Source organism: Anticarsia gemmatalis, chromosome 24, assembly GCF_050436995.1.
Source record: "Anticarsia gemmatalis isolate Benzon Research Colony breed Stoneville strain chromosome 24, ilAntGemm2 primary, whole genome shotgun sequence".
In the NCBI taxonomy this organism is placed as follows: domain Eukaryota; kingdom Metazoa; phylum Arthropoda; class Insecta; order Lepidoptera; family Erebidae; genus Anticarsia; species Anticarsia gemmatalis.
The window spans coordinates 7,596,560-7,623,310 of NC_134768.1; the positions used below are offsets into that span (position 1 = coordinate 7,596,560).

General features: G+C 35.8%; 5 protein-coding genes across 5 annotated transcripts; 4 read left to right on the top strand and 1 right to left on the bottom strand.

Annotated features, from left to right (window-relative positions):
- Window positions 1–870: 870 nt before the first annotated feature.
- Window positions 871–4,835, top strand: LOC142983722 (uncharacterized). Its single transcript, XM_076130737.1, has 6 exons — window positions 871–1,001; window positions 1,352–1,465; window positions 2,261–2,386; window positions 2,724–2,912; window positions 3,363–3,617; window positions 4,318–4,835. Exons 1-6 carry the CDS (start codon window positions 947–949, stop codon window positions 4,596–4,598), a joined length of 1,020 nt encoding a protein of 339 aa, XP_075986852.1. The 5' UTR covers window positions 871–946; the 3' UTR covers window positions 4,599–4,835.
- A 1,305-nt stretch (window positions 4,836–6,140) lies between these two features.
- Window positions 6,141–9,867, top strand: LOC142983659 (C-type lectin domain family 4 member E-like). The gene is made up of 6 exons (XM_076130641.1): window positions 6,141–6,441; window positions 6,930–7,043; window positions 7,703–7,828; window positions 8,280–8,468; window positions 8,818–9,072; window positions 9,582–9,867. Exons 1-6 carry the CDS (start codon window positions 6,387–6,389, stop codon window positions 9,824–9,826), a joined length of 984 nt encoding a protein of 327 aa, XP_075986756.1. The 5' UTR covers window positions 6,141–6,386; the 3' UTR covers window positions 9,827–9,867.
- Window positions 9,868–10,018: 151 nt separating this feature from the next.
- Window positions 10,019–13,835, bottom strand: LOC142983660 (C-type mannose receptor 2-like). Its single transcript, XM_076130642.1, has 6 exons — window positions 13,654–13,835; window positions 12,777–12,884; window positions 12,456–12,575; window positions 11,963–12,154; window positions 11,183–11,443; window positions 10,019–10,784 (listed from the first exon to the last, which is right to left on the bottom strand). Exons 1-6 carry the CDS (start codon window positions 13,706–13,708, stop codon window positions 10,546–10,548), a joined length of 975 nt encoding a protein of 324 aa, XP_075986757.1. The 5' UTR covers window positions 13,709–13,835; the 3' UTR covers window positions 10,019–10,545.
- A 4,240-nt stretch (window positions 13,836–18,075) lies between these two features.
- On the top strand, window positions 18,076–21,233 carry LOC142983518 (macrophage mannose receptor 1-like). Its single transcript, XM_076130444.1, has 6 exons — window positions 18,076–18,164; window positions 18,400–18,507; window positions 19,024–19,143; window positions 19,648–19,839; window positions 20,194–20,454; window positions 20,870–21,233. The coding sequence occupies exons 1-6, from the start codon at window positions 18,110–18,112 to the stop codon at window positions 21,124–21,126; spliced, it is 993 nt and encodes a 330-aa protein (XP_075986559.1). The 5' UTR covers window positions 18,076–18,109; the 3' UTR covers window positions 21,127–21,233.
- A 1,759-nt stretch (window positions 21,234–22,992) lies between these two features.
- Window positions 22,993–25,938, top strand: LOC142983519 (C-type mannose receptor 2-like). The gene is made up of 6 exons (XM_076130445.1): window positions 22,993–23,101; window positions 23,655–23,768; window positions 24,279–24,404; window positions 24,598–24,804; window positions 25,151–25,405; window positions 25,724–25,938. Exons 1-6 carry the CDS (start codon window positions 23,023–23,025, stop codon window positions 25,906–25,908), a joined length of 966 nt encoding a protein of 321 aa, XP_075986560.1. The 5' UTR covers window positions 22,993–23,022; the 3' UTR covers window positions 25,909–25,938.
- Window positions 25,939–26,751: the final 813 nt, after the last annotated feature.

A 26,751-nucleotide genomic window follows, 5' to 3' on the forward strand; every position in this document is an offset into this window, starting at 1 on the left:
TAGGGAATATTGTGCAGTTTTCAAAACCCTCCTTTGATTTCCTGTACGATCATTATTTCCGGAGTTATTGAATATCAAAGTCAAAAATAACTTTTTTGTTTGATTGACGATAACTCCATGGCAAATCGTCGGACAGGCTTTTTGAATGCGGCAAATTAAAGAAGATTAAATTTTCTAAAAGAACTTTAGAACGAAAGAATCAAAAAATTTTTTTTGAAGCCCGTGGACCTTTTTTTAGGAGGGAAAAAATTTGGAAAAATTTTTTTTTGGTAGTTTTCGTAGGATTTCTCCCGACCTGGCCATGACAAAAAATTTTCATGCTCATATCTAAAAACTAGACACTTGAAGCTACAATTTGTTTTTTTTATTTTTTCTGTACGACCATTTTCCTCGGAGTTATAGCTTGTTGAAAATAACCCAAAAATTGGGATTCTTTTTTTTATATCCCTTAATTTTTGGGACTAGTTTATAATAGCTTACTATATTTATCTATTATAGGTAGACCAAGTTTTCAATTCCCACAGCGTATTTTGTATTTTCATAAAAATATAGTCGATAGCCTATTTCCGAAAGTCGAAGAAGTAGAAAATCGCTCCGCGCATAATTTGAAAATTTTCCAATACAAATAATACACACGCATTTTACCTTAAAATGCCTAACGTCGGCCTCCGACCACGGCGAGTGCAACCTGTGCCGAAACGTTAGGCATTTTAAGGTAAAATGCGTGTTCGCGTTAATTCTCGTACTCTATTATACATTAAACATGCAACGCGAGAGTTTAAAAAAATAATACAAACAAAAAATTCAATCATTTCTTAATATTATAAATACTCGTATTTATGGGGAAATTTATATTGAGAACCACTGCCATCGCTATCAATCTTTATGCAAGCTTATATATTATCGGTATATTTGCTTCGGTTCAGTTCCTAGGGTTTCTTCCAAAATGAATACTACTTGGAAGTATTTCATTTTTGTGTTTACTTTTATTTATGCTACAGGTACGTAATGTTTGTTATAAATACAAGCTAGCTACTCTTATCGCGTTTTTAAGTAAATCTAAAACAAAAGTTGTCTTGTTGGCTGATATTCGGCTACGGCGGCCATTGTTTATAGCGTCCAAGTAAGTGCACAATACCCATCCCAAGGCACTCTTAGCCTGGTAGGAAGTAGGACCAACACCACTAGTGAGAAATCAGACGCAACACCAACGGCTTTAACGTTTCCCAGAGACCCGGAGGTCTACGACTTCAACTTTGATACCCCCCGAGTAATATACGAATACTGGCTAGAAGGACTTTATGATATATGTAATATACGGTCTCTAAGAAATGTTTTATTCGTATTGCAGATGGTGAAAAGTTTCGATGTGACTACTTTTACTCGCACTTTGCCCAAGCGTGGTTTAAGTACCACGTGGTACCGCTGACGTGGCAAGATGCACGGTTGATGTGCCATCTTCAAGGTAATGCACGGTTGCAATTATGATCATTAATTATTATCATTTCCATGTTGTCATCTATTCCATGGGCAGAAAAAAGCAAGTGACCTAGCGCCCCAACGTCAAAATTCAAATATACCGTTAAGCGTCCGGGCCAAAAATGACGCGCGTAATTGAATTGGCGGTTGGCGTTTAAGCGCCGATTCCGTCATATTTTAATACTAACACCCTAGTCATACCTTATATATTTGAAATCTACATAAAATTTGCTATAGGTTAAAAAAATAAACCACAAATAATATTTGATAGTGGTAGTACAATAGTCGGTTTAATCTGAATATTGTGTGCTTTAGGCATGTGTTTGAAGAAAGTCTAAAAAATATTTTTAGGCAAAAAAAATAATATGACGAAAGGTTTTATCGTGTAGTTAATGAATAATGACATTAAAATCCAACTGTAAAATATACTCAAATCTTTAAAATTAGTTAAAAAAAGGATTTACAATATTGGTCATAAAGGAACATGTCGTTGGGTCAGATGTTGTTTAAGATGCTCTCTGGCCTATATCAACCACTTATTCAAGTGTGTGCATTAGATCGTCGTCTCGTTTCATCAGCTTCAATGTCAAATATGTTTGAAAGGGATAAACATAGTTTTAGCATTTCGTTTCTACGTTTTTTAAATGTAAGATCGTTTTGCCGTACCACGGTGGCGGGGCGCTTGACGGGGGTAGAACATTCAACCGTGACACGGTGGCCGGGCGCTTGAGAGGTTAATTTATTATGTCAGTTACAAATAATAATTATAATTTCTTTACAGGGGCAATATTAGCATCTCCTACGACCAGAGAAATCAAAACTGTGATGGCAAATTATAGCGGTGTTCATGAAATATTTACCGGTTTTCATTCAACGTTCTCTAAAGGGAATTATTACACTGTAGACGGTTTGTATGCAATTTTATAAATTAAATTAAATCACAAAGGTATATTTTGTATTAGCTGACCCTTGATAAATATATTTCTCAATTCATAATTTTATCATAATTGGTGCAGTGGTTCTGACGTGAAAACGTAACATTCAAACAAAATTTATTTTTGTAATATTTCCAAGTATTCAAAGTACAACCAGACCCGACACAACTAATTGTAGATCGCATAAATATTTGTCTCGTGTGGGAATCGAACCCACGACCTTCCGCCGCACTGGATGTGACTTGGCGACCACCTTAACCACTGCGCCACAGATGCCGTCAAAGTGAAAGTAGTTGTTTCTTTTTCCAGGTATACCCCTAGATGAAGTTCCTCACGAATGGGCAGATTATAACCCCAGCAATTCACATGACAAACAAGACTGCCTCATTATAAATTCTTTAGGCCAACTGTCTGATGTGGACTGTAGTTTCCCTCGTCCCTTCATGTGTTACAAGAAAAAAGTTGACGCAGTAAACGTGTGTGGTACTCCAGATCCTGGTAAGATGAAGGCTGAGTAGTTTTAAAATACGTTTTGAAATTTAGGTTCAGGTACTACTTAGGTTCAGGTACATAACCCGTTCTTTACTTCCCTAGGGATGGTGGATATTATGGTTGTAACGGAACTTAGATCATCCGCATAATGTTGAATTTTCTCAAGAATTAAAGTCTTAAGGTCCAGAAAACTTATCTTATGTATTAAATGTATAGTGCATATCGTTAAAGATTACCCCTAGTAAACGTTTGCTATTTTTTTGCATACAAAGCTAGACTCTTATTAAATAAAGACAGACACATTCAAAATTAAAATCAAATCCTCAGCCACTAGCTAGACAAAGGCGTAGTACCTTATCAGAAGAGAAGAAATTCTCGTAGCCAGTGTGCTTCAGTTAGTGTGTTTTCAGTAGCCAAACGATTTTCAGTATCAATTTCTAACACTTGTTTTTCCAGAGTATCGACTTGACAGCAGAACAAACAAATGCTACAAGTTCCACACAGTACCTCGTCAATTCAAACGGGCTCACTTCGCGTGTTCCGCTGAAGGCGGCCATCTTGCTATTATAAACAGTGACGAAGAAGCAAAGGTACTTCGTGAACTGTTCGCCAAGTACCCAGCACACACAATGATTGGAAACTTCTGGAAAGATGTCGCTTTTATTGGATTCCATGATTGGGATGAACATGGTGATTGGAGAACCATTCATGGTAATCAGTCCCTTTTTTATAATACCAATAATGTATGCGAATGCTATACAAAAGCCACGGATTTGAATGTCAAGTCGCGAGAGAGAGTAATTTTTCTTTAACATTTTTTTTTTTGCTTATTTTCTGAAGTCTTGTAGATCAGCTGGATTTATCCCGACACTAAATTCTATTTTGTTTAAGTCATATACGATCTTATATCGATATTTTAAAATGAAACATCTATTTATAGAAGTCTAATCTAATTTAGTTTTAACATTAGCTCGGATCCAGCTCGAACCAATTCAGATTCGGCTATCAGAGCCAGCTGGTTGTTAACTTCTATATGATACTAGCTGACCCGCGCAACTTCGCTTGCGTCACCTAAGAGAATGGGTCAAAATTTTCCCCGTTTTTGTAACATTTTTCATTGCTACTCCGCTCCTAATGACCGTAGCGTGATGTTATATAGCCTAAAGCCTTCCTCGATAAATGGGCTATCTAACACTGAAAGAATTTTTCAAATAGGACCAGTAGTTTCTGAGATTAGCGCGTTCAAACAAACAAACAAACAAACAAACAAACTCTTTAGCTTTATAATATTAGTATAGATGGAAGTCTGTAATATCTTACAATCAGAGCGTGAATAATATAATCATCAGTTCTGCGTCCCTTTTGAGTGATGAAGAAATAGAATAGGTTTGAACTGTGTTTTGTGTTTAAGGTCAAACTCTTCAGGAAGCTGGTTACGCCAAATTTTCCCCTGGAGAACCAAATAATTCTACGGCAGGAGAGTACTGCGGATCAATTTACAGGACTGCTTTACTAAACGACTTGTGGTGTGAAAAACATTTCGCGTTTATTTGCGAGAAAAGACCCGATTTTCCCGCCGTTTGTTCAAATGAAAAACCTTTCGATCCCATCGATCCAAGGGCATTTGAAGTCAGTGAGAATGAAGAACAAGGATCATCAAACGATACAACTTTGGATGAAAATGATTCGTAAATAAGATTTTTGTCTTCGTTTGTGGAAGTGGTTTTGAGATTATATTAAACAATAAGTGTCTTTACACATACGCTCTTTCGCGCGTGAAACATCAAAGGAAAGAGCGCGCGCCGCGAACATCTCTCAATCGCGCGAAGAAAACGTGAGCGAAGAACGCGCCGGCTTTCCTGTGCGTAATCTTGTACGATCCTACGACGTGAAAGAGCGTCTGTGTAAAGGCACCTAATTGCAATATGCTGAATGTTTTTTTATTAATTGCTTAGTATATTGGACTCGGTAAAATACGAAATTTTGATGAAGTAAGAACCTATATATCTCATGTTTGACCCTGATTCTCCAACTATTGCAATACTAGATTATATGAATATTGCTACGGCAAATTGGTTGTTGTTACGGTTGAACACAAAAAAATAGTACAGATATTATTAAGCTGTATGCGTTACAATAATATTAATATTATTGTCGAGGACAGAGCGAAGTAGGGGAGGGGAAAGACCAGGAAGGCTGACCCCACTACCATATGGGATTCATAGCATGGAAGAGAGAGAGAGAGAGAGAGAGAGTGCGAATTTGAAGCAAAGGTTTGAAGCGCCTGATTTTAAATCATGAGCAACTCACTGCTTACCTCTTATAAGGCGTTTTCTGTAAAATACTCACTGTTAACAAATTTGTAAATTGTTGCAAATCTATATTTGTTTCGTATAGTGGTAAGTATGGTAATCCGTTGTACGGTATGTTCTCTAGAAATATTCTGAACCAAACCTTGCAGTCGCAAGTGGTAATGGAATAAACAATAAAGTTTTTTCTAATTCCATAACTCTAAGAAACAAATAATAGCTTTCTTGGATTTAAACTGAGTACCTCACGATCGCATAAACTGCCCCGTCGTCGATTGCTTTCATTTATAAAACACTAGCTTCGACTCGTGACTTTAACCGTGTTGAAAGGTTCCTTGAGTTTAGCTCATAATATGCTTCTATGTCTTAATACAAATGAAGTTATGCCAAATTCCATCAACATTGATTCGTTAGTTTTGACATGAAAAATTAACGAGCATAATAATGTAGTTAAGCAATTACAAACGTGCGAACTATAACATAATTAAAAGAATGACAGGAATAGGACAATGTGATGTGTAAGTGCGAGCGAGAGACTCCGATAAAATGACATGACTTGTAGCGCAATTCTGTACAATCTGTACTATCGAGTATCGAAATTTTGACATTTAGAATGTAGGTACTGCCAAAATATTTCTAACGACGCCCGTCAGAGGCAATAATCAGATTTTCATACAAAATTTCTCGATGACAGGTCGGTTGACGGTAGTCGATTGTAGTAGAGAATAGAGCTAGTTCGCACGTTTGAAATGGCCCAACTATAGTATACTTCATTCTTCACAGACCGACGCGTTTACAATATTAGTAGGGTTTCTAATTAAATATCACTTATCTCAGATTTACATAGTCTGGTTTTCATAACCTATTGTTATATTGCAGATAAATAAATATTGTAAGCGATAAAACAAATTGAAATGCAATATATGAAATCTATTGTGTAAAACACGGTGTTTGAGTATCAATCTTTAGATTAAAAGTCAATTTTATTTAAACAGTATGTTTTAGTGCAATAGCCTGTGTGTTCGCCATTTATCAAATGAGATAGAAGCAAATCTAATGTTGGTATCTTGGAAATTATTGAAATCCTTAAATGTTTCATTTCTGTTTTAACTCTTCATTATAAGGTGATAGAATAATTTTATTTTGAAAGCTATATAAGCTTCATAAAAATATGTATTTATTACGATGTATGTTGGTGCTCTTACTTGGCCTCATGTATCAAACTGGTAAGATTTTATGAATAAAGTACAAATGTTATATTTTCATGGTCAAAATTTGCTCATCCGATTAAGATACCTATAATTAATAATAACTTATAAACTCTCGCGTTGCATGTTTAATGTATAATAGAATACGGGAATTAACGCGAACACGCATTTTACCTTAAAATGCCTAACGTTTCGGCGCAGGTTGCACTCGCCGTGGTCGCAGGCTGGATGGACATCCGTCCGCCTCATATACACGAAGTCCTGTCATCGCTGCTCCAGTCAGCCTGCGACTACGGCGAGTGCAACCTGCGCCGAAACGTTAGACATTTTAAGGTAAAATGCGTGTTCACCTATATTTAAGTCATTTACCAAAATTAAGAATTTAAATGTTGAATTTAGTAACTCATGAATTGCTGCCCTATAGTTAGTAGGGTGGTTGGAGCTAAAACTTAATATATTAAGTTAAAGGAACGGAGGGTTGTAAGTAACACGGGTAATTATTCCAGATGCACAAAAATTCCGATGTGACTACAGATACTGCAACTACGCTAAGGCGTGGTTTAAATACCATGAAATACCTGCGACGTGGTACGATGCTCGTTTGATGTGTCAACTAGAAGGTAAATTAATTTTATATATTATATAAATTTTGCTCAAAATTAATATCAACAGTGACAGTCAAGTAAAATTAATTACGCCTTTCGCACAACTTATTGATGCTTTGAACCTAAAAGACAAAACAGCAATGACTTCTATAGCTAGGCGCTCACAGCAAGTTGCACTTATTGTTTGGTAAATGACCAGTAGATTAAGCATCTTTAGCGAGGACATTCTACAGATGGGCGACCGCATATTGGCATAAGCACATGAAAAGTAGGTCCCGATTGTTTTCTATTAAGATTGGCCTTTAAGCGGCTTGACCAGCCTTGACACTAGGTTTACCACTAACCATACGACGGCGACGACTGATTGACTGAATGATTTTTAAAGATTCAAATTCAAATTCAAATCATTTATTGCTTACTAAGAAATATACAAAAGGATCTTATATTAGGGTAGTGGCAACTTAGTAACCTTTTTCAGGCATTGCAATTTTACAAGGTAGGGTAAGGTAAGTTATTAAAATTTTATCACTATGTCTAGATTATAGCTTCTACATAATAAACACACTACTTTAAATTTACATTGCTTAAATATTGTAAATGCAATTTTCATGGATTTTCAAGATAATGCGAGTATCAAATAAAAAATCTTATTTGTTCTTTTTTCTGATTCTTAGGAGCCATTTTAGCTGCACCCACGTCACCTGAGATCAGAGGAACTATGGCAAAATCCACTGGATCGATGAACATTTTCACAGGTTTTCATGCTTCTATTTCTAAAGGAAAATATTATACTGTAGACGGTCAGTATACTAAGTTTTGATATATTTTCTATTTTATTAATGTCTAGCATTCGATAGTCCAAGATATTCCCAAGATAAAAAACGTTGTTTCAATCAAATCGACTGCTCATGTTGAGTATCGGTAAAAATTACTTAATATCATTTGAAATTTTATATTGCTAATTACGAACAACCTTAACAACAGTGGCACAAAAAGCGATGACGGGTTTAAATGAGTGCAGGCTTGTGACTTTTTTTTCTCGAGGGGAAAATCATCCGATTCCCGACTCTGTGGGGTTGAGAGTCCAGATATGTCGGATTCTTACCGATTAAAACCTACCTTGACTACACCATCAGGTCATAGGAGTACTAGAGAAACTCTGTTACCGCTATTTGCTATCCTGAGTGCAGGCTTATGCCCTGCTGTTTGTGGATAAATGGTGTGGTTTATCATGAAATATTAAATTTTCAGGTATACCCCTTGAGTCTACATACCATGAATGGGTGAAATTTGAACCCAACAATGTTAATAATCTAGAAAGTTGCATCACTATGAACAATAATGGACAAATTAGTGATCAAAATTGTGACACGCCACATCCTTATATTTGCTATAAGAAGTCCGTTGGAGAAGTCAATATTTGTGGTACTGAAGATCCAGGTAATAACAGAATTCTTCATAATAAAAATAAGACAAATCAAAAATAAGACAAATCTGCGTCTCTATTTATGAGGAATGGTAGTAATAAAAAATATTGTTATTAATGAAGCCCACAATTCGAGCATGATTGTGCTCAATTTCAGTCTATCAATATAGTATGATAGATTAAAGATAGGTATAAACCAATCTTTCCTTAGGTATATCATTATGTTTCTTCGCTATAGGACTCCCTTTATCTGCTACATGAACCACTCACACAAGATAGGCAAAGATAAAGGTAATGAGTAGAGCTTTTTACAGAATTCTTCATACGTACAAAACAAATACTTTACTAACCCTTTTTTTTTAGAATACCAGATAGCAAGTAGAACAAACAAATGCTACAAATTCCATACAGTACCTCGCAATTTCTCTCGAGCTAACTTCGCGTGTTCTGCTGAAGGCGGCCATCTTGCCATCATAAACAGTCAAGAAGAAGCAGCAGTTCTTCGTGATATATTCGCTAAATATCCAGCGTACAAAATGGTTGGAAACTTCTGGAAAGATGTTGCTTTTGTCGGCTTCTTTGATTGGGGAGAACACGGTGATTGGAGAACGATTCATGGTAAATATAATTTTCAGAATTATTTTTGAATTTTCTGTACTTATATCGTACTGTAGTAATTTACTTTTTGCGATCTTGGTGGCATGTCTGGGCGGTAATGTACAACATTTGCTATTGATCATGAGGTTTGATTCCTTAAAATAGTTTTTTTTTTGTTGGATTAATCTTAAAAATAATTCGGGGCTTGTTAACGTGCTGGGTATAAGGCTATAGGTTCGTGTACTAAAACAATGGAACTGACATTGTTAATGGCGAAACGTGGTATATTTCATTCACCTTGGCTTACGTTATCAGGTATAATAAGAAGAGCATCAATCATGTTAAAATTAAAATGTATGATTGTATTTTCCTCCGGCGGTCCTGTATGTCATGATTTAAACATGTGAATGAAGCTTAAGAAGTTTGTAAGTTTTATTCCAAGTGTCATTCTTTGGTTTCTGCCTGCGTCTGTAGGAAGAAGGCGTGATTTAATGTATGTATGTTTAATATAATATGTATTATTTCTCCAGGTCAAACGTTGACTGAAGCTGGTTACGACAAGTTCTCTCCTGGTGAACCGACTAACGCAACGACGGGAGAATACTGCGGCTCCATATATCGCACTGCCCTATTCAATGATTTATGGTGTCAGAATCACTACGCGTTTATTTGCGAGAAAAAACCTGACTACCCTCCGCTTTGTGACTATACAAAGCATTTGAGAATTGACCTGAATAGGACTGATATTGAGGATATCAATTTGAAAAATCATTAAAATGTTACCTTCATAATAATATAAATATAGCTCAACCTTTATTTTGATTTTTTATTAATTGTTAATGGCTAAGAAATTCGGTAGGTTACATCTTAATTAAGTTATGAGTTGAAGGACAAATTTAATTTCGGCCAAAAACTCTATTATTGTTATTTTGATTTGCCATTTACGACAAAATTCTTTGTTCTTCTGCCGCTATCGATAACCAACCAAGTAGCCATCCAGAATATTCGTTTGAAAACTTGTGCTCGCCCCTGTTGTATTTTGCCAGAAGCGTGTTTCAGTTTTTCATGAAATAAAATATGCTTTTACAACTAATTTTAGATATCAAATGGTCATTCGTACGATTAAATCCTTAGGATGAAATGTAATGAATACCAAAAAATATTCTAATGAGATCATCAAATAAAATTTTATAATATTGTTTTTGATGGTTTTTTTATTAGTATTATAAATTATTTCACAAGGCAAGCCTAAAGGCACCATTCATAGAATAACTTATCAATTTAAATTTCTACCCACATTACTGAAGCTTCGACACTAGGCGGGCCACTTACAGAAGGAGTGGAACATTACAAATTCTCTACCCAGACACATGGCTCTAGCTTGAGAAATATTTTCAATAGTTCATTAGTTTCAATAAATTAATTCTGCCTACATAACCACACCCGGTCCCTAAAACTAATTAACTGAAATAAATTATTTTTGTTTTTACCTATTTAATAAATAGATTTAATTGAAGGCAAATTAGTCGCGTCTTTTAAATACTCTCCATTATATTGAGCCTCGCAGACTGGTGGATAGTTTGGTCTCTTTTCACATACAAATGGACCGACCATGTGGCAAGGAGTATCGTTTAATAGCCCAGAACGCAGCATTGAACCACAGTTTTCCGTGCTCTCACTGCTTGGCTCTCCTGGAGCGAATCTCATGAAGCCGGAGTCTTCGAGATATTTACCTGAAAGTGAAAGACCAAAGCAATAACCGAATGGCGACTATGGAATGGGCGAAGGTCTCAAGGAGGGCCCCAAACTAAATAGTCGGACGACGTCATTAAAGGTGTAGGTTTGCGATGGATGAGACAAGCGCTGGACCGTTTAAAGTGGTGAGGGGGAGGCCTATATTCAACAGTGGGTTAAAACGGGCTGATGAGATAGAAAAGATCTTGATCACCCAGTGGTATGGGTATTAGGAGTTTGTTTCCTACGCAAGTGGTCACACGACGCATCGATGACATCTTTAAGCTGTGTAAATTAAATTTCCCTATCTTCTTTGCCGAATCAGTAACACAGGACATTAGGACGTACTTAATATTACGGCAGTAAGGCTAATTTTGCTGATATAGGGAAATCTTACCATCCATCGTCATCCAATCAGATCCATGTTTGTCACTGACTTTGTAAAAACCAAGAAGAATGCGGTCTTTATAGAAATTTCCCAGCATTTTTTCGTTCGGATACTGTGCATATAAATCACGTATAATTTCTGCTTCTTTATCGCTGTTTACGATGGCAAGACGTCCACCTTCAGCCGAACAAACGAAGTCGGCTTGTTCGAAGTTTCTTGGCTTAGTGTGGAACTTGTAACATTTGTTCGTGCGCTCTTCGAAGTGATATGCTGAAAATAAATTCGTCATATTTTTACTCAATCACTTTGGCAGTTATGAAACTAAAGGTCTCTCTAACTACTGGGCTCTCAACAACGTTTTTCCCTCTCATTAATATCGTCGTATACCGTGCACGAACAACAATAACGCATAACTTTAGTTGGCGATGGGCATAGTAGGCAGTGTCATTCTCATCACCGTGCCTGATGCAATCATAGTGCGGCCAAGATATACGACAGTTAAAACAAATTTCCTCTAATCCAAAAAAAATGCAAACGTAAATAAAAACGCCGGGAGGGAACGCTTTAGGAAGACAAACGCTAATTATATCGGTGATATCTTTCAAAAAGCTTAGGTCTACATTAATAACCTGCAGTTCTGCACAACTAACAGTATGGATGTGAATGAAGCAAAAGAGGTTTCCAGAGTTTGTATTGCAAGTGGCAATATTTGGCTATCCGCTACCGCAAAAAGCGTGATTCTTTGCTATATACATAAAAAAAATTTCGTTCATGGTAAATTATAAGTACCTGAGTCTGGTGTACCACATTCATTAACATCCACGTTGGAGTCAGCTCTGTAGCAGATGAAAGGTAAAGGGACATCACACCTTTCATCCGAAAACTCGCCTTTTTTGTTCATCGCGATACAACTTTCATCGTTTTTAACATTATCAGGCTCGTACGGAGCCCATTTGTGAGGGATTTCATCCAGTTTTATACCTGAAAGCAAATATTTGTTAAAAACCATAATTTGAACAAAATGTTCAGAAATAACATTTCTATCCTTATTTTGATTTTATTTATGTAAAGCAGCTATTCGTTAAAATATCAGCTAAATCCTTTTAACAGTATGTTTTTGAGAAAAAACACATTGTGTCGACCCCGCCTAACGTGGGATAAAGACAATATCAAGAAGATGTATGAATACGGTGTGTAAAATAAAACGATATTTTTGTACCTACTGATTATTTAACCTGAGTTAAATAATTGAAGATGAACAAAGGTATTATTAAATTTTTACCATCAATAGTACGAAAGTGTCCTCTTGAAAAAGCAGCCAGACCGGTAAATACGGCAGATTTAGTATAGTTCTGCATAGTTGCTCTAATTTCATCTGTTGTCGGAGACGCTAGGATACCTCCTTTGGAGAGAAATAAAACAATATTACTTTAAACTTAACCTTAACCTTCATGTTACTTTTATAAAAAATGTATGCTTAGATGATTGTACATTTGGGTAACATTGACAGTGGGAATATGAACTAGTTTCGATTATTTTTTCTTATGAAACGAACACAATTGATAAAGCTTTATTTTAGTTTTGCATACTTTGCCTGACTGACCTTCTAACTGGCACATCCACCGAGCTTCGATCCAATTCGACGGTATCACATGGAGTTTGAACCAACCCGATCTATGATAATTGTAATCACATCTGAATCTTACAGCATCTGAAAAATAATAAAACATCATTGGATAACTTTCGCGCGGACATCTAATAATAAGCTTCTACTAAGTAAATTAACAACTGATGGTCATACCCAGATATACTGTGATCACTATTGGCCAGTTTATACACCTATTTAGCCTCGTAAACTAGCTGTTAAGGTACCGTAGATAATTCACTTAAGAATAAAAAAAAAAACTCCCGAAGTTTGTAAATAAAACTACCAGTAAATTCCTAAACCTATCTCACAAAATATTATAAGTATTGTGTAAGGAAATAGTTATACGTATTGCTTGTGAACTTCTTTTGAATATAGGTCTTTTTTTTTCTATAGTGACTGGTTACGAAACTTCATTTACTTACATGGACAAAAGACTAGCAGAGGCCAGGGAAATATTTACAAGTATTAAAATTATTATGTGTATCGAAAGGATTGCATGAAATGTCCAATACGATATACTGTTTCCCATTAAACAACATTCACACACAACTTTTTGTATACGTGTGTTTGTTTTTAACATTAAAACATCTGAACCGATTGTCATGTAACTTGAAAGAGAAGCTGGTACAAATTAATAGAACGTAGATAACAGTTACAACTTAATGGAAGATCAGAAATTATAAAAAATATTAGCTTAGTATTATAATTATTAATAACTCAAGGTTTAACCCCTCCCCCATTACGAGAGAAGACCCTTGCCCAGTATTGGGATATTAAAGAATTTATTTAATTTTATTTATTTGGTTTGTAAAAAAGAAATGTATCTACTTACCCAAATGATAAACACAAAAACAAAGTAAAATTAAACATTTCATATTTTTCTCCATTTCTGCGAATAATTAGATAGTCATTTCAATAACAATCAATTTCGTATGAATTACTTATCGGCATACTGCATAAAAACTATTTTTGAATGTCAAACGATCTCCACTAGACTGCAGTGAGTGTAGAAAATGGCGACAATGAACGTCAGAGCAGATAGATATTGATATCTATAATCTATACTAATATTATAAAGCTGAAGAGTTTGTTTGTTTGTTTGTTTGTTTGAACGCGCTAATCTCAGGAACTACTGGTCCGATTTGAAAAATTCTTTCAGTGTTAGATAGTCCATTTATCGAGGAAGGTTATAGGCTATATATCATCACGCTACTACCAATAGGAGCAGAGTACGGGTGAAAAATGTAACAAAAACGGGGACAATTTTGACCCATTTTCTCTTATGTGATGCAAGCGAAGTTGCGCGGGTCAGCTAGTAATAATATAAAGCTAAAGAGTTTGTTTGATTAAGCGCGCTAATCTCAAGAACGACTCATTACTTTTAAACTCTCGCGTTGCATGTTCAATATGCTCAATATGTTTGCATTTTACCTTGGAATCCCTAACGTTTCGACATTAGTAAATTCGAGTTTAGAAGTTAAGTGGCCCAAATTTAAAAAAATAATTTTCTATTGAATTGATTTATTGAGTAAGGCTACATCTATCTATCTAATCAGCCCGTATCCACCCACTGTTGAGTATAGGCCTCCCACTCAGCACGCCACTTTATACGGTCCTCCGCTTGTCTTATCCATTTCGGCCCTACACATCTGTAAGGTTACATACAAGCTATATAACATCACGTGATATATATATATATATATATATATATATATAGAGGTATGATAGGAATAGAGTAGCAATGAAAATGCTGTGAAGACAGCAAACTAAAGACCACCTGAACAAAGTCGCCGGCGGCCGCTAGTTTATGTTATGAACAGATAACATTTAATCTTTAAATATTGAACCCTGTTGGATATTTACCCAATAAATGACGTATTTTAAACAACTTGCATTTATAATTACTACTCCGCTCCCGTAAGTTGCAGCATTATTTAAGATAACTTAAATCGATTCCCGAAAATGTGGCTATCATACACAAAATATTTATTCAAATGCAATCAGTAGTTTCGGAGAAAAGCGCAAGCAAACAAAGTTACTTTTCAGTGTTTTATTTTACTAACAAACTTATACATGGATACATTGTACGTATGTTTTAAAAACACCTTCGTTTTAGCCAATTAAAAACACAGATAAAGGGAAATTTTAGGCTTTAAATATCACTACAAACTTCGCTTCTATTGGGCATCGCACTAATAAATTCAATGAGTTTTACTAAACTACATATTGTCACCGTCAAATTAGACAGCCCCATACATGTAGGCCGAGGTGTGTGAAATACGCGAATCGCCATTAACAATGTTAGTCAAGTCGCTCCTTCAATGCAAAAGGGCCACAACTCAAAAAAAAATGAAAATCGTTTTATTGCAAAATTGACACCTGAACCGACTATATTTTATAGTAAAAAAAAAGCCCCATCATTTTTGCTTATTTTATGGCTGCACTGACTTACTGCCCTTTTTGCATTAGCTCACTTTGACAGGTAATGTCAGTGCAAAACAGCCACTTTGTGAGTTGCGCCCGGAGATTCAACGCAAATGCTCGTCAGTTGCGTGAAAAAGTGCCACAATCCAAAATACGTCTGTGTTAGGTGCAAAATTTCAAGTTCATGTGATTATATTTCACAATACAAAACTGCCATATTTTGGAAAACGTCCTTTTTGCATTCTAATTATAGTATTTGTTACCATATTTTGTAATACAAAAATGCCATATTTCTGAAAACGACTGTTTTGCATTCAAACACTAGTATTTGTTATTATATTGTGTAATATAACAGTAGCATATTTTGAAATACGTCCTTTTTGCAATAAATTATTGTGGAATAAATAATTATTTTTAGCATGCTTCAATGGGAAGGCCATAAATATGACCGTTTGGCATGATAATAATTTTAGTTTGCGTTAAAATTTTCGAAATAAAATTTTACATTTTGATGCAGGGAAAGGCAAGGGGGGACCCTCCCCTTTCAAATCGCCCTTTTAGCGGCAAGATCCGACTAGTCCTTTTCAAATGCGTCTAGGTCATCCCGCCATCTCCGTTTAGATCTCCCGCGTCTGGGATGACTATCCTCTGGCATCCAGTTGGTAGATATGCGGGCCCACCTTTCCGGATGTATGCGGATAATGTGGCCGGCCCAGTTCCATTTCAACCTGGCGGTCTTCTTCCCTAAATCGGCTATGCGAGTTTGGGAGCGCAGTATAGAATTTTGGACGTGATCTGTTCTTCTTACATCTGATATACTACGCTCCATTTCTCTCTGGCAAACCTTCGGTTTCTACTTTTGGTTTTCCGTAAGGGACGATGTTTGGGCACCGTAGGTTAGGACGGGTAGTATAAACATTTCGACGAGCTTCCGCTTTAGTGACAGTGGAAGGTTACCTTTCATTAGCTCTTTCATGGACCAGGAGCTCTTCCAGGCACTTGTGACACGTTTGTCCAACTCTTTGTCCCGTCGGTTGTTAAAAGAGGTTATCTGGCTCAAGTAAGTGTATTCGTCGACATAGTGTATGACGTGTCAGCCTACCTCGACCCTACGTTTTGTGTTGTTGGTCATAACCTGGGTTTTTGTACGGTTCTTACTTAGTCCAATCTGAAGGCTTGCCATGCTCAGATCTTTGAGCATTGATTCGAGTTCCAATGCAAAAGAAGAGAAGAGGACAATGTCGTCTGCAAGACGAAGGTTTGTTAACTGTTTGCCACTAACAACAATGCCTTTTGATTACCGCCAGGCTCCTGAAAATTTTTCGAGGGTGCTGGTAAGTAATTTTGGAGATAGCGGGTCTCCCTGTTTCACGCTTCTTTGGATTTAGAGAGATTGTTGTATATTGCTTTGATGAGTTTGATGTATGTAGCTTCGATTCTTCATAGTATCTTTAAGAAGGTCTTGGTTATGGAGTGATGATTCTATGGCGGAATGACTGATGCTGCCAAAAGCTTTGGAATAATCCACGAATGCTAAATATAAAGGTTTATTAAACTCATAAAACTTTTCTATTATCTTATTTCTTTAATACTCCTGCTGCACTCAGTCTACTCGTCACGTTACCCATTGATTGATGATGATGATTGATGTTTAATTTGACTAAATAATGAAAGTTACGCACAAAGTTGATCTCTATTATATTACTTACTTAATAATAAGTAAAGATTTTTTAATAAAGATTGTTTAATACAATGTTTTCCTGGTGTCTATTCACTTATGGTTTTATTTACTAATAAGATTTAACTTTTTGATACGGTTTTTCACCAAAAAATTTACAATAAACCATTTTTGTTTGCAAAACTGTGTTTAATTTTTGACATATTTTTCATGATATTGGTTCAAATTTTGAATGCAAAACGGACTTATATGCTTTTTTTTCTTAATAGGTAACAGCTATTACAAAGTTTATATTGTAGATAGATAGAGCTAAAAAATACACATCTAATGATATATTAACATCTTATATTTAATTAATAAATATATAAAATATTATAAAAAAACAGTTTCAAAAATTTGTTTTGGCTGTCCTGTAAAATTTATAGTTTTCGATTTGTGGCCCTTTTGTATTCAAGGAGCGAAGTCTTTTGTTATTTACCGGGCGCATTACTAAACTCGGGGCTACTATTGAGAAATATATCAATATCAGATAGAAAAAGAAACAGAAAGACAAAATGTGGTGTATGGTAAGGTGAATATGGCAATAAGCCCGCCTTTTTAATAGTATTTTAAACACCTCTACTTAGGATGTAATAAGCATGATTAGGATATAATTTATGGAACAACTTTTAAACGCTGAAAATCAGCCTAGCCTTTCTTCTAACTATGTTGGAATCGGCCTCCAGTCTAACAGGGCCAGCATGATAGATGTCCATACCGATTTCCTTCATGTTTCAGGGTCCTGGCGGTCGTTCCATAGATCAATGATCGTTAGCAGTAGTTAGAAATTTGAAAGTCTGACAACCAGACTTATAGAGAAACGTCTTGTTATAACCCAGTTAACTAGGTTGTGGATGTTCGATAGGCAAATGCTCCATGTAAAATGTGTACCAAGTGGCGTTCCCTGGTCTCTTACTTACCCCCATGGAAAGGAGGCGTGATTTTAAGTACATAATATGTATGCATTATAGTTGCATCCGGTAAGACTGGAAGCCGACTCTAACATAGTTGGAAGAAACGCAGATTATCTGGGGAATTACCAACGGGCTTACCACAAAACAAACAGCACTGATAAGACAATATATAAAAAGTCGTTTGCATCCGACAATCATTATGCTCTGCACAGTTGTTAAGATAACTTGTAAAAATGTCGATTAAAGTAAATTGTTTAATTTTGCTGTGTTTTGGTGTTGCGTGTCTTGGTAAGTACTATTCTCATAAATTGGTACCCTCAGCCTACTCTTGCCCAGCAGTGGGACAGTAATTGGTTAAAAAATGCTTATAATTTTTATTTTGTTTTCACTGCCTTTTGGGTTTCATTTCCGGTCTTCTGGGTACGTTATCCGAAGACGGCGATGCGGAGATATTTTTTGATGCTTTATTTTGATTATATTTTTATTTTATATTTTCGTATTAACGCATTATTTAAATTTTCAGATGCGGTAAAATTCAGATGCGATTATGACTTCCACGAATCAGGATGGTATAAGTATCATAAAATACCTGCACTTTTAGTGGACGCTAGATGGATGTGTCAGTTTGAAGGTATGTACTTAAACTTTTATATTAGTCACATTTTTTATATTGTTCCTTTGGGTCAAGTATTTAAGGTGTGGTTCTGCCTGGTGCGAATTTGGAACTCTTAAAAATTAGCATAATATAAGAATAAGATAAATATCTCTTGGATAGGCATGTAATATCCTTGTCCCCATCATCACTTACCATCAGGTAAGAGACAAGCCACTCGTCAAATATAAAAAAACAACAAATTCTCTTTGAAAACTTGCATGTCTAACCCCCGGTTTTTGAGGTACATTTAGCGGTAGATTATCCATTCAATAGTGTCAAAACTCATACAAAAGAACGCTATTGAATAGATAAAGTACCGTTAAATTTACTCAGAAACCGGGACTAAGAGTTCTTTTAGACAGATCTTGAAAGGATGCAAAGATTTTAGTCAGCAAATTGTTAGTGTCGGATGAAAATTTCGCTTCCTTATCCAAAGAGGAGACCCAAACAGCAGTACCGACTGCAATTAAGAATGTTTCTTCTTCTTCACAGGTGGTATCTTAGCATCTCCGACAACAGATGAGATTAGAAAAACTATGCAGAGCTATACACAGTCTTCGGTGCTAACGGGGATGTATGCTTTATCACATGGCCACTTTCGTTCTATTGATGGTATGGTTTAGATATTATTTTATTTTCTTTTAAACTTAACAACTGTACTTCTTCTTCTTCGTGTCAATGTTTTTTTTTGTCGTACTTTATTACCTCCAGTTTCTAATTTCAGTACAACTGAGGTCTGAGGTTGTATATTTCAGTTGACGCTTATGTATAGCAAATATTCCGTGCATTGCTTTTTCCTTTCAGTAAGATTAATTCTGTCTTTGTAACGTCATTCTCACGGTCATCTTATTTCAAACTAAGCTGACGAAACTACGGTAATGAGGCAATTGATAAACACACTAATTGTACTATACTCAATACATACCTACTTATAATAAAAAGGTAGATTTAAAACCAAGCTGAGAACTGATGCCCGTGTTTATCACACAAATGTTTTTCCTGGGTGGGATATTCGAAACCATCACACGAAGCGGCGGCTATTACAGGGAGTTGACCAAGTTAACCACCGTGCCAAAAAGAAGAAATAATCAATGTTTTATTGTTATTATGTTTCAGGGATAAAACTGGATGAAATGAAACACAATTGGGCTCCAAATGAACCTGACAATCACAAAAATGTAGAAAGGTGTATGTCTATGAATGCCAACGGTCAGATATCAGATGTGACTTGCGAAGTTCCTCTCCCTTACATCTGCTTCAGAGCTAATTCGAGCGTCGACGTTAACGAATGTGGTACACCAGATTCAGGTACTTATAAATCACCATATTTTTTATATTGTACGAAGAACTCATCAGTAGTGAATGTAACTGCCATGCAAGATCCTGGTTTGACTCCTGAGCCGGTGCTGCTATTGGTGTGTTCTAGTTGATATTAGAATATTTCTCAATAGTAGCCAGCAATATGGTAACGTGCACGGTAAATGGAAACAAGTTTGTCCCCTATTACATAGGACTAACATTGTTAATGATGAAACGTATATTGCATACACCTTCGAGTACTAACAGGCGTTTTATTCTTTTGTTTCATCAGTATCCAAATGATTGATCAGGTTGTAATAATTCCTATATTATCTATTTAAAATAAAACATATTTATTTTCAGCATATCACTTCGAAAAACGTACGAACAAATGTTACAAGTTCCACACGAAGCCAAGATCGTATGAATATGCCGATTTCGTTTGTTCGGCTGAAGGTGGAAGAATTGTGAGCATCAACAGCACTGAAGAAGCGGAAATTATTCGTCAACTATACGCACAGTACCCCAATGAAAGAATGATCGGAAATTTCTATAAAGACCGTATTTTAGTCGGTTTTTACAAAGAGAGCTATAAGTTTGGCGCAGATTGGAAGACACAAAATGGTTAGTTATTTTAAATGTTGATAAAAGAAACTTATCTACTATCACATCGTCTTCGTCTTGTTATCAGTATCAATACTATCATCATCATTATGTCCATCATGATGTCCAAGTGGTTTGAAAGCGAGACAGAGACAGGACTGCGAGACATGAGACCACGACTGCAGACTGCAGACATAACTTACCTTATGTCTCCTGTCTCAGTTACGCTTGTGCATTACCTAAAGTAAAGTTGCGGTCGCAATTTAACCGGCCTGGTATATGGCAAGTCTCGCTCCCTATTACATGTTCCAAAACAGTATAAATGGCGAAACGCGGGTGTATTTCTTACACCTCTGACTGCACCCTGATGAGTGGCAGGTGTTATTTGTACGTGTTTTGCCAAGTATATGTATTAATACTTTTATTTTATCACCAGGTAAATATCTGGAAGAATCTGGTTTTTCGAAATTCGCTCCAGGAGAGCCGAGCAGTGAGAGCACAGAAAATTGTGGTTCAATGATGCGTTCTGGGTTACTTAATGATACTCCTTGCGACATGGCCGCTCCATTCGTTTGCGAGAAGACACCAAACTACCCACCAGTCTGCGATGCTGAGATAAAAAGATATACTTTCAAAGAACCAGCGACTGAATATCCAATAGATTTACGTTATTTATCCAAAGGACAGCTTTAACTTACAGTTTTATTAAAATAATTTGATTTGTTTTTTTTTGTATTTAGATTCGGTAGTTTACGTTATGTATTATTTTTTCTTTTTTCAATAAATAATAAGCTAGTTTACACGTGTCGATTTATTTTTAACATTTTACTGTTGAATTTAATTTGAGTTAAATATTTTTTTAATACCCGAAGCGAAAATAATAAACGTGTCGATATGGGTTACAAATAGACTGGGAATTCTCCAGGCATAGGTTATCAAACTTAGGTTATCAGGGTTCGCACTTTATACTAGTTAGAGATAAGTGTTATTTCAATGCCAAAATACAAACACAAGATTATGCTTGTAAACTTTAGCGACTGGTCTCATTTATTGACAAATATCGCGATTTTTCAGACTACCGTAGAATGGGGTTCTTTAGGAAAATTTGGGGTTAATCCATACTAAAATCATAAATGCGAATGTAACTCTGTCTGTCTATCTGTCTGTTACTCAATCACGCCTAAACTACTGAACCAATAAGCGTGAAATTTGGTATGGAAATATTTTGATACCCGAGAAAGGACAAAGGCTACTTTTTTCCCCGGGAAGATGACGCATTCCCATGGGAAAATTCAGGTGGCGGACGAAGTCGCGGGTAAAAGCTAGCTCGCTTAAAGAGTTCAGGTTTCCGGTTCTTGGTACTAAATGTCGCTATGAAAAATTGACATGCCCATATCTTTCCATTTTACAGTGAGGTCTGTATTCAAAAATAGCCCCACTCTACCGATGTTCTACGTTTTATTACTATAATTCATAAGCGGTGATTCTGTTGATGCGCGCTCGACCTTCTAAAGTCACGCGCCTAGTCACCTCTTGATTTAGTCTCTACATTTGACAAGAAAACACGGTATCAGTCTAGCTTTACTTGCATCTATGATGAAGGCGGCTTCCAGTCTCATTTGATGCAGCTGAATACCAGTATTTTACATGGAGCGACTGCCTATCGGACCTCCACAATCCAGTTACCTGTTTTGTGCAGGTCCGATAGGCACGATACCCCTTGATAAGACTGGCTGTCAGACTTATAAACTCTTGACTACTGGTAACGATTGTCAATTTTATTATCTCTGAAAAACTGGAGCCATATTTTACGTGTTTTCTCAAAACACGACCCGCATTGTAAAATATGATCACCCATCTGTCGAACAACCTCGGCAAATGGAGCTTACTTTCCACAATTCCGACTTCGGATACAAGGAAAATCATGTGTCTAGTTGTAATTATGGAATTGATTGTTACAACTAAAGCTTGTTATTTCACCTAAAAAATGGATGCCCCGCCACTGCCATTTCGATGTGAATCGATCTTAAGTGTATCACAATATACTCTTAAAATGTATGCTTATAATCTTCGCACACCCGTCATATTTCTGATTACATTGTTAGTAGTAATCGTTACAAAAACATATTAGTTTACTCTCTGTTAGAAGTTTATATACTTTTCGTTATTAAATATATGCTCCAATTCTTAAAATAAATAACTAATTTTTACTTGAAAAGGTACTCAAAGTTTTTGCAGATTTTTTATTTGTCCATAATTTTTTTATTTTCATAATATTACGTTTATAACAGATTCAGTGTAATCATATTTATCGTTAAATCTACTCTATGTAACGTAACACTTTTCAATTACGAAGCTGTAGGCAGAACGGTTTGCATATTTTTTCAGCGGGAATTTAACTTAAGACTTCGTTGTACAGGTAACTAGTGACTGCGTTACAGTGGCATTTCAAATTCAAATAAAATTATATAAAAAAACTCCCCAAGTTATTTTGAGAATCTCTGGCAACTATTTCAATATAATCCATTGGAAGCCTATATTATCAAGTGAGTTAAAATTTTTAAGCCATTTTTTAGAAACAAAATTAAGATGAAGAACAGATTAACGTATTTATTTCTGTTTTTTTGTTTCTTCCTCACTTGGACTGAAACTCGAAGCATTTTTGTCGGTAAGCTAAATTTTACTCTCGATTTTACTTTTTTTTATTATTATGATCGTCTCTTTCATATCTCGGGACCACAGAGTCCCGGACATTTTGAAGGCGTGCGTGGGGCCGAAGCCAACACGAAGAGGCCCCTTTTAGACGGCTTTAATCTTTCAATAATGTATGGTGACACACTCCGGTGATTATCCCTGTTTACACTATAAAATGCATCCAAGGAAAATCACCGGACTGTGTAGAACTATGGCAAAACTAAAGGGAAAAAACTACTTGGGCTATTGGGATGAGTTGCTTATGGACTGGAAACCAAGGGATCTATGGGGACTATGACGATCATTATTATAAAAATTTATAACTAGTTGGAATTATGCAGCTCTACTCGATTCTAGTTTAGATTTTTGCTAATAGCGTAGCGTATTTTCCCCGGATTTTGATTTACTCCTAGCGAAATATCGACAAATTTTATGTCGCATTTCAATTGTGCAAGCAATTAACTCATTTGTACGTAAAAAATTATAAGGATGGATTATAAAATGTTAATAAATTCTCCTTTTACTAGATAACATAAAATTTCGATGTGACTACACATACTGCAGAAACTGTAAAGGATGGATGAAGTATCACACGATCCCGGCGACCTTTGAAAATGCTCGCTTAAGATGTGATTTAGAAGGTAAGTCATTTAAATAAGACCAAATTTTATAAAAGAAAATTGTTACGATCGAACCAAGCGACGCTCAGTTATACAAGGTTTGATTTTATGTATGTATACTATAAGTCGACGAATCGCGGTCTAGAGTTCGATTCCCGAGGCCCGATGGTAGAGCATTAAAAATATATAGGTACTAAAATAAATCAAACCTCTCACTTTTTAAATAATTTATAAATATTGCTGTATACTTGACTTCAAAAACTGAACGGGTTCTAAAGTATGTTTTAGGTAACGCGATTCTAAATTCGGGGAACTATCGAATATCGAGAGTTTGACATTTTAAATGTACTGCAAAAATACGACTTCCTCATAAATACAACTCCCAAAGTTGCTACAACGTCCGCTAGTGGCGCTGATTCGATTTTCATACAAAATTTCTCGATAGCTCCCCCGGTTATCAATACTCGGTAGTGGTAGATAATTGTGCAACGGTACCAGTCTATTGATACAGATATACTTAAAATCTTTTAGGCGCCATCCTGGCTTCTCCAACGACACCCCAACTAAAAGCTGTGATGATGCAGACAATATCTAATTCCGATATACTAACTGGAATTCATGCTACGTTTTCTGAAGGAGATTTTACAACGATTGATGGTGAGTTAATAACATTATATCTTGTGAAAAATATTTTTCTTTTTAGTAAATACCTATATAAATTAATGGATATGAATTTCTTCATGATTTTACCCTGGTTATAGCGACACACCTGCCAGACTTTTGACAGCGAATGTCTGTTAGCTGAAAGTTTGGCACTACGTAGAACCTAATCTTATATTTATTTTTTCAGGTATCCCACTAGCTAAAATACCACATAATTGGGCAAAAAAATCAAGGAAATATTCAATATTTTCAACTGGTTTGTCAGATTTTGGTAACTGCACAATTTTGAACAGCAAAGGGCTTTTAGACGATGTCTCCTGTGATACCAAGCTACCATTTATGTGTTTTAGAGGGAAAATTGAGGAAATCAATGCGTGCGGTACCCCAGATAATGGTATTGTATTTTTTATGACATTACGCATTCCGCATTAATATTTCTATCAGCTGATCCGTGCGGCTACACTCCAATGATCAATAAAATAAGTATTGTTATAGATACTGTTTGAGAACTAATTCTTATCAAACTCAAGTTAATTATTAAGGTCCATAATTGACTTCTGATTGTGCAAGTTCAATCTTTACTGCCAGTTCCTTAATTAGGGCCAAATGGGAAGAACTACCGAAAAACTCAATCCTACTTGCTTTAGTTCGCATGTTTGTAAAAGTCCCCGAGACAGAAAAGCTATTCTTATTGCGGGAGATGTATTTTAAATTAAATAAAAAATATCATTTCTTTTCAGAGTATCATATGGACAACAAAACACAGACTTGTTACAAATTCCACGTGGTACCAAAAACATTTAGTAAAGCACAAATGGCATGTTCCGCTGAAGGCGGCCATCTTGCTATTATAAATAGTGAAGCAGAAGCCGAAATTATGCGTAATTTATTTATTAGACATCCACCTGAAATGGTTATTGGAAACTTTCCCAAAAATGTAGCCTTCATTGGAATCACAGATTGGAACCAGCATGGAGATTTGAGGACTATTCATGGCAAGTTATTTTCAAAATGACATATTTATAATAGTTTTAAATTTGAAAACCCTTTCCTTCTAACTTCTGGGCTAGTCCTGAGTCCACTTTGTTGACCAAGTTTCAAAAATGTATCGTATATAGTTTATACAATATATTATATTCTCTACCTAGTTTAAAGATATGAATAAGACTGTGTAGTGTAAGAAATAATTATATTACATGTGATTTGCTGCCCTTACAAGGTTCATGTTGACACTATAACCTATATGTAACACCTTTGTAACATATGAGACCAATAAAAAAATCTGAATTTCTAATAGGTATACTTCCTTTCAGGGCAAACCCTTTCAGACGCAGGGTATGACAAGTTTGCCCCAAATGAGCCAAACAATTCTACGACGACGGAATTTTGTGGTGCTGTAGACAGTAGTGGATTGCTATACGACGTAAAATGTGATGATTATTACCCCTTTATCTGTGAGAAGAAACCAGAGTTTCCACCGGTTTGTGGTATGTTTTAGTGTAAGGAAATTAATAAAGAAATATCACAAACCAAAGTATGTTTAATTGAAGAAAAATTTTAGATTAATAATTATGGCTCCGTACCTGATAATATGGTAACAGCAGATGTTGCCCAGTTTGATAAAATCGCTTATAATAAGTTGCCCTTACAGGTCGGTAAATGATTCATAAGCTCTGCAACCTGATGATGATGAGAGGCCGTATAGAGGTATTTGAAGTGAATCTCCGTACATCGGAAGGCACGTGGAAGTCAGTCCTGATTGTTGTCAATTGAGATAACAGTCGTAAGCTATGGCAAGGCTTTCAGATGTCTAATTATTTTTTTTAATATAAAATAATCAATTAGGCATATAAGGCCTTAGTTTATTACTTTGACATCCGTTTGACCACCAAATACGATGAATGACCCAGTCGAGCATAGCTAATAATGATATTGCCAAAATCCTTAAAGTACTTTTCCCGTCCCAAGAATTGTGCCTGGGACTTCGTTAACAGCAGTCGCTTACAGTGCTCTTGAAACCTTAAAGACACCAATCTAATCCACGTATCATTAGACCTGCTTTCTCACAAATAAAGAAAACAGAAATAATGTTATTGGAGTGAAATTTTATTATGATTTGAATTCAGTTGACGGTATACACTCGTTATTGCTTTCCAAAACCCTAATTTTACAAGTAATGTTACATACTTAGTGATTTCCTAGTGTTGTTACTGTGTTTTATCGATAGAAGTATCGACAGTGTTAAAAATATTATAAACGTTACCCATGTCTCACTGCGAGGAGAGAGTTTCCCTGGATTAACGGAGTGGTTAAGTCTTGAGTTCACAACGCTGGCGGTCAC

What these genes read in the sequence shown, in the direction of transcription:
- LOC142983722 (XM_076130737.1), top strand. Translation starts at nt 947, where the DNA reads ATGAATACTACTTGGAAGTATTTCATTTTTGTGTTTACTTTTATTTAT. An exon ending in TACTTTTATTTATGCTACAG is followed by an intron (nt 1,002 to 1,351) that starts GTACGTAATGTT and finishes TTCGTATTGCAG; the next exon opens with ATGGTGAAAAGTTTCGATGT. An exon ending in TGATTGGAGAACCATTCATG is followed by an intron (nt 3,618 to 4,317) that starts GTAATCAGTCCC and finishes TTTGTGTTTAAG; the next exon opens with GTCAAACTCTTCAGGAAGCT.
- LOC142983659 (XM_076130641.1), top strand. Translation starts at nt 6,387, where the DNA reads ATGTATTTATTACGATGTATGTTGGTGCTCTTACTTGGCCTCATGTAT. An exon ending in TTTGATGTGTCAACTAGAAG is followed by an intron (nt 7,044 to 7,702) that starts GTAAATTAATTT and finishes TCTGATTCTTAG; the next exon opens with GAGCCATTTTAGCTGCACCC. An exon ending in TGATTGGAGAACGATTCATG is followed by an intron (nt 9,073 to 9,581) that starts GTAAATATAATT and finishes TTATTTCTCCAG; the next exon opens with GTCAAACGTTGACTGAAGCT.
- LOC142983660 (XM_076130642.1), bottom strand. Translation starts at nt 13,708, where the DNA reads ATGGAGAAAAATATGAAATGTTTAATTTTACTTTGTTTTTGTGTTTAT. An exon ending in GTGGATGTGCCAGTTAGAAG is followed by an intron (nt 12,576 to 12,776) that starts GTCAGTCAGGCA and finishes TTCTCTCCAAAG; the next exon opens with GAGGTATCCTAGCGTCTCCG. An exon ending in ATGTGGTACACCAGACTCAG is followed by an intron (nt 11,444 to 11,962) that starts GTACTTATAATT and finishes ATTTATTTTCAG; the next exon opens with CATATCACTTCGAAGAGCGC.
- LOC142983518 (XM_076130444.1), top strand. Translation starts at nt 18,110, where the DNA reads ATGTCGATTAAAGTAAATTGTTTAATTTTGCTGTGTTTTGGTGTTGCG. An exon ending in TTTTGGTGTTGCGTGTCTTG is followed by an intron (nt 18,165 to 18,399) that starts GTAAGTACTATT and finishes TTAAATTTTCAG; the next exon opens with ATGCGGTAAAATTCAGATGC. An exon ending in ATGTGGTACACCAGATTCAG is followed by an intron (nt 19,840 to 20,193) that starts GTACTTATAAAT and finishes ATTTATTTTCAG; the next exon opens with CATATCACTTCGAAAAACGT.
- LOC142983519 (XM_076130445.1), top strand. Translation starts at nt 23,023, where the DNA reads ATGAAGAACAGATTAACGTATTTATTTCTGTTTTTTTGTTTCTTCCTC. An exon ending in AACTCGAAGCATTTTTGTCG is followed by an intron (nt 23,102 to 23,654) that starts GTAAGCTAAATT and finishes TCCTTTTACTAG; the next exon opens with ATAACATAAAATTTCGATGT. An exon ending in GTGCGGTACCCCAGATAATG is followed by an intron (nt 24,805 to 25,150) that starts GTATTGTATTTT and finishes ATTTCTTTTCAG; the next exon opens with AGTATCATATGGACAACAAA.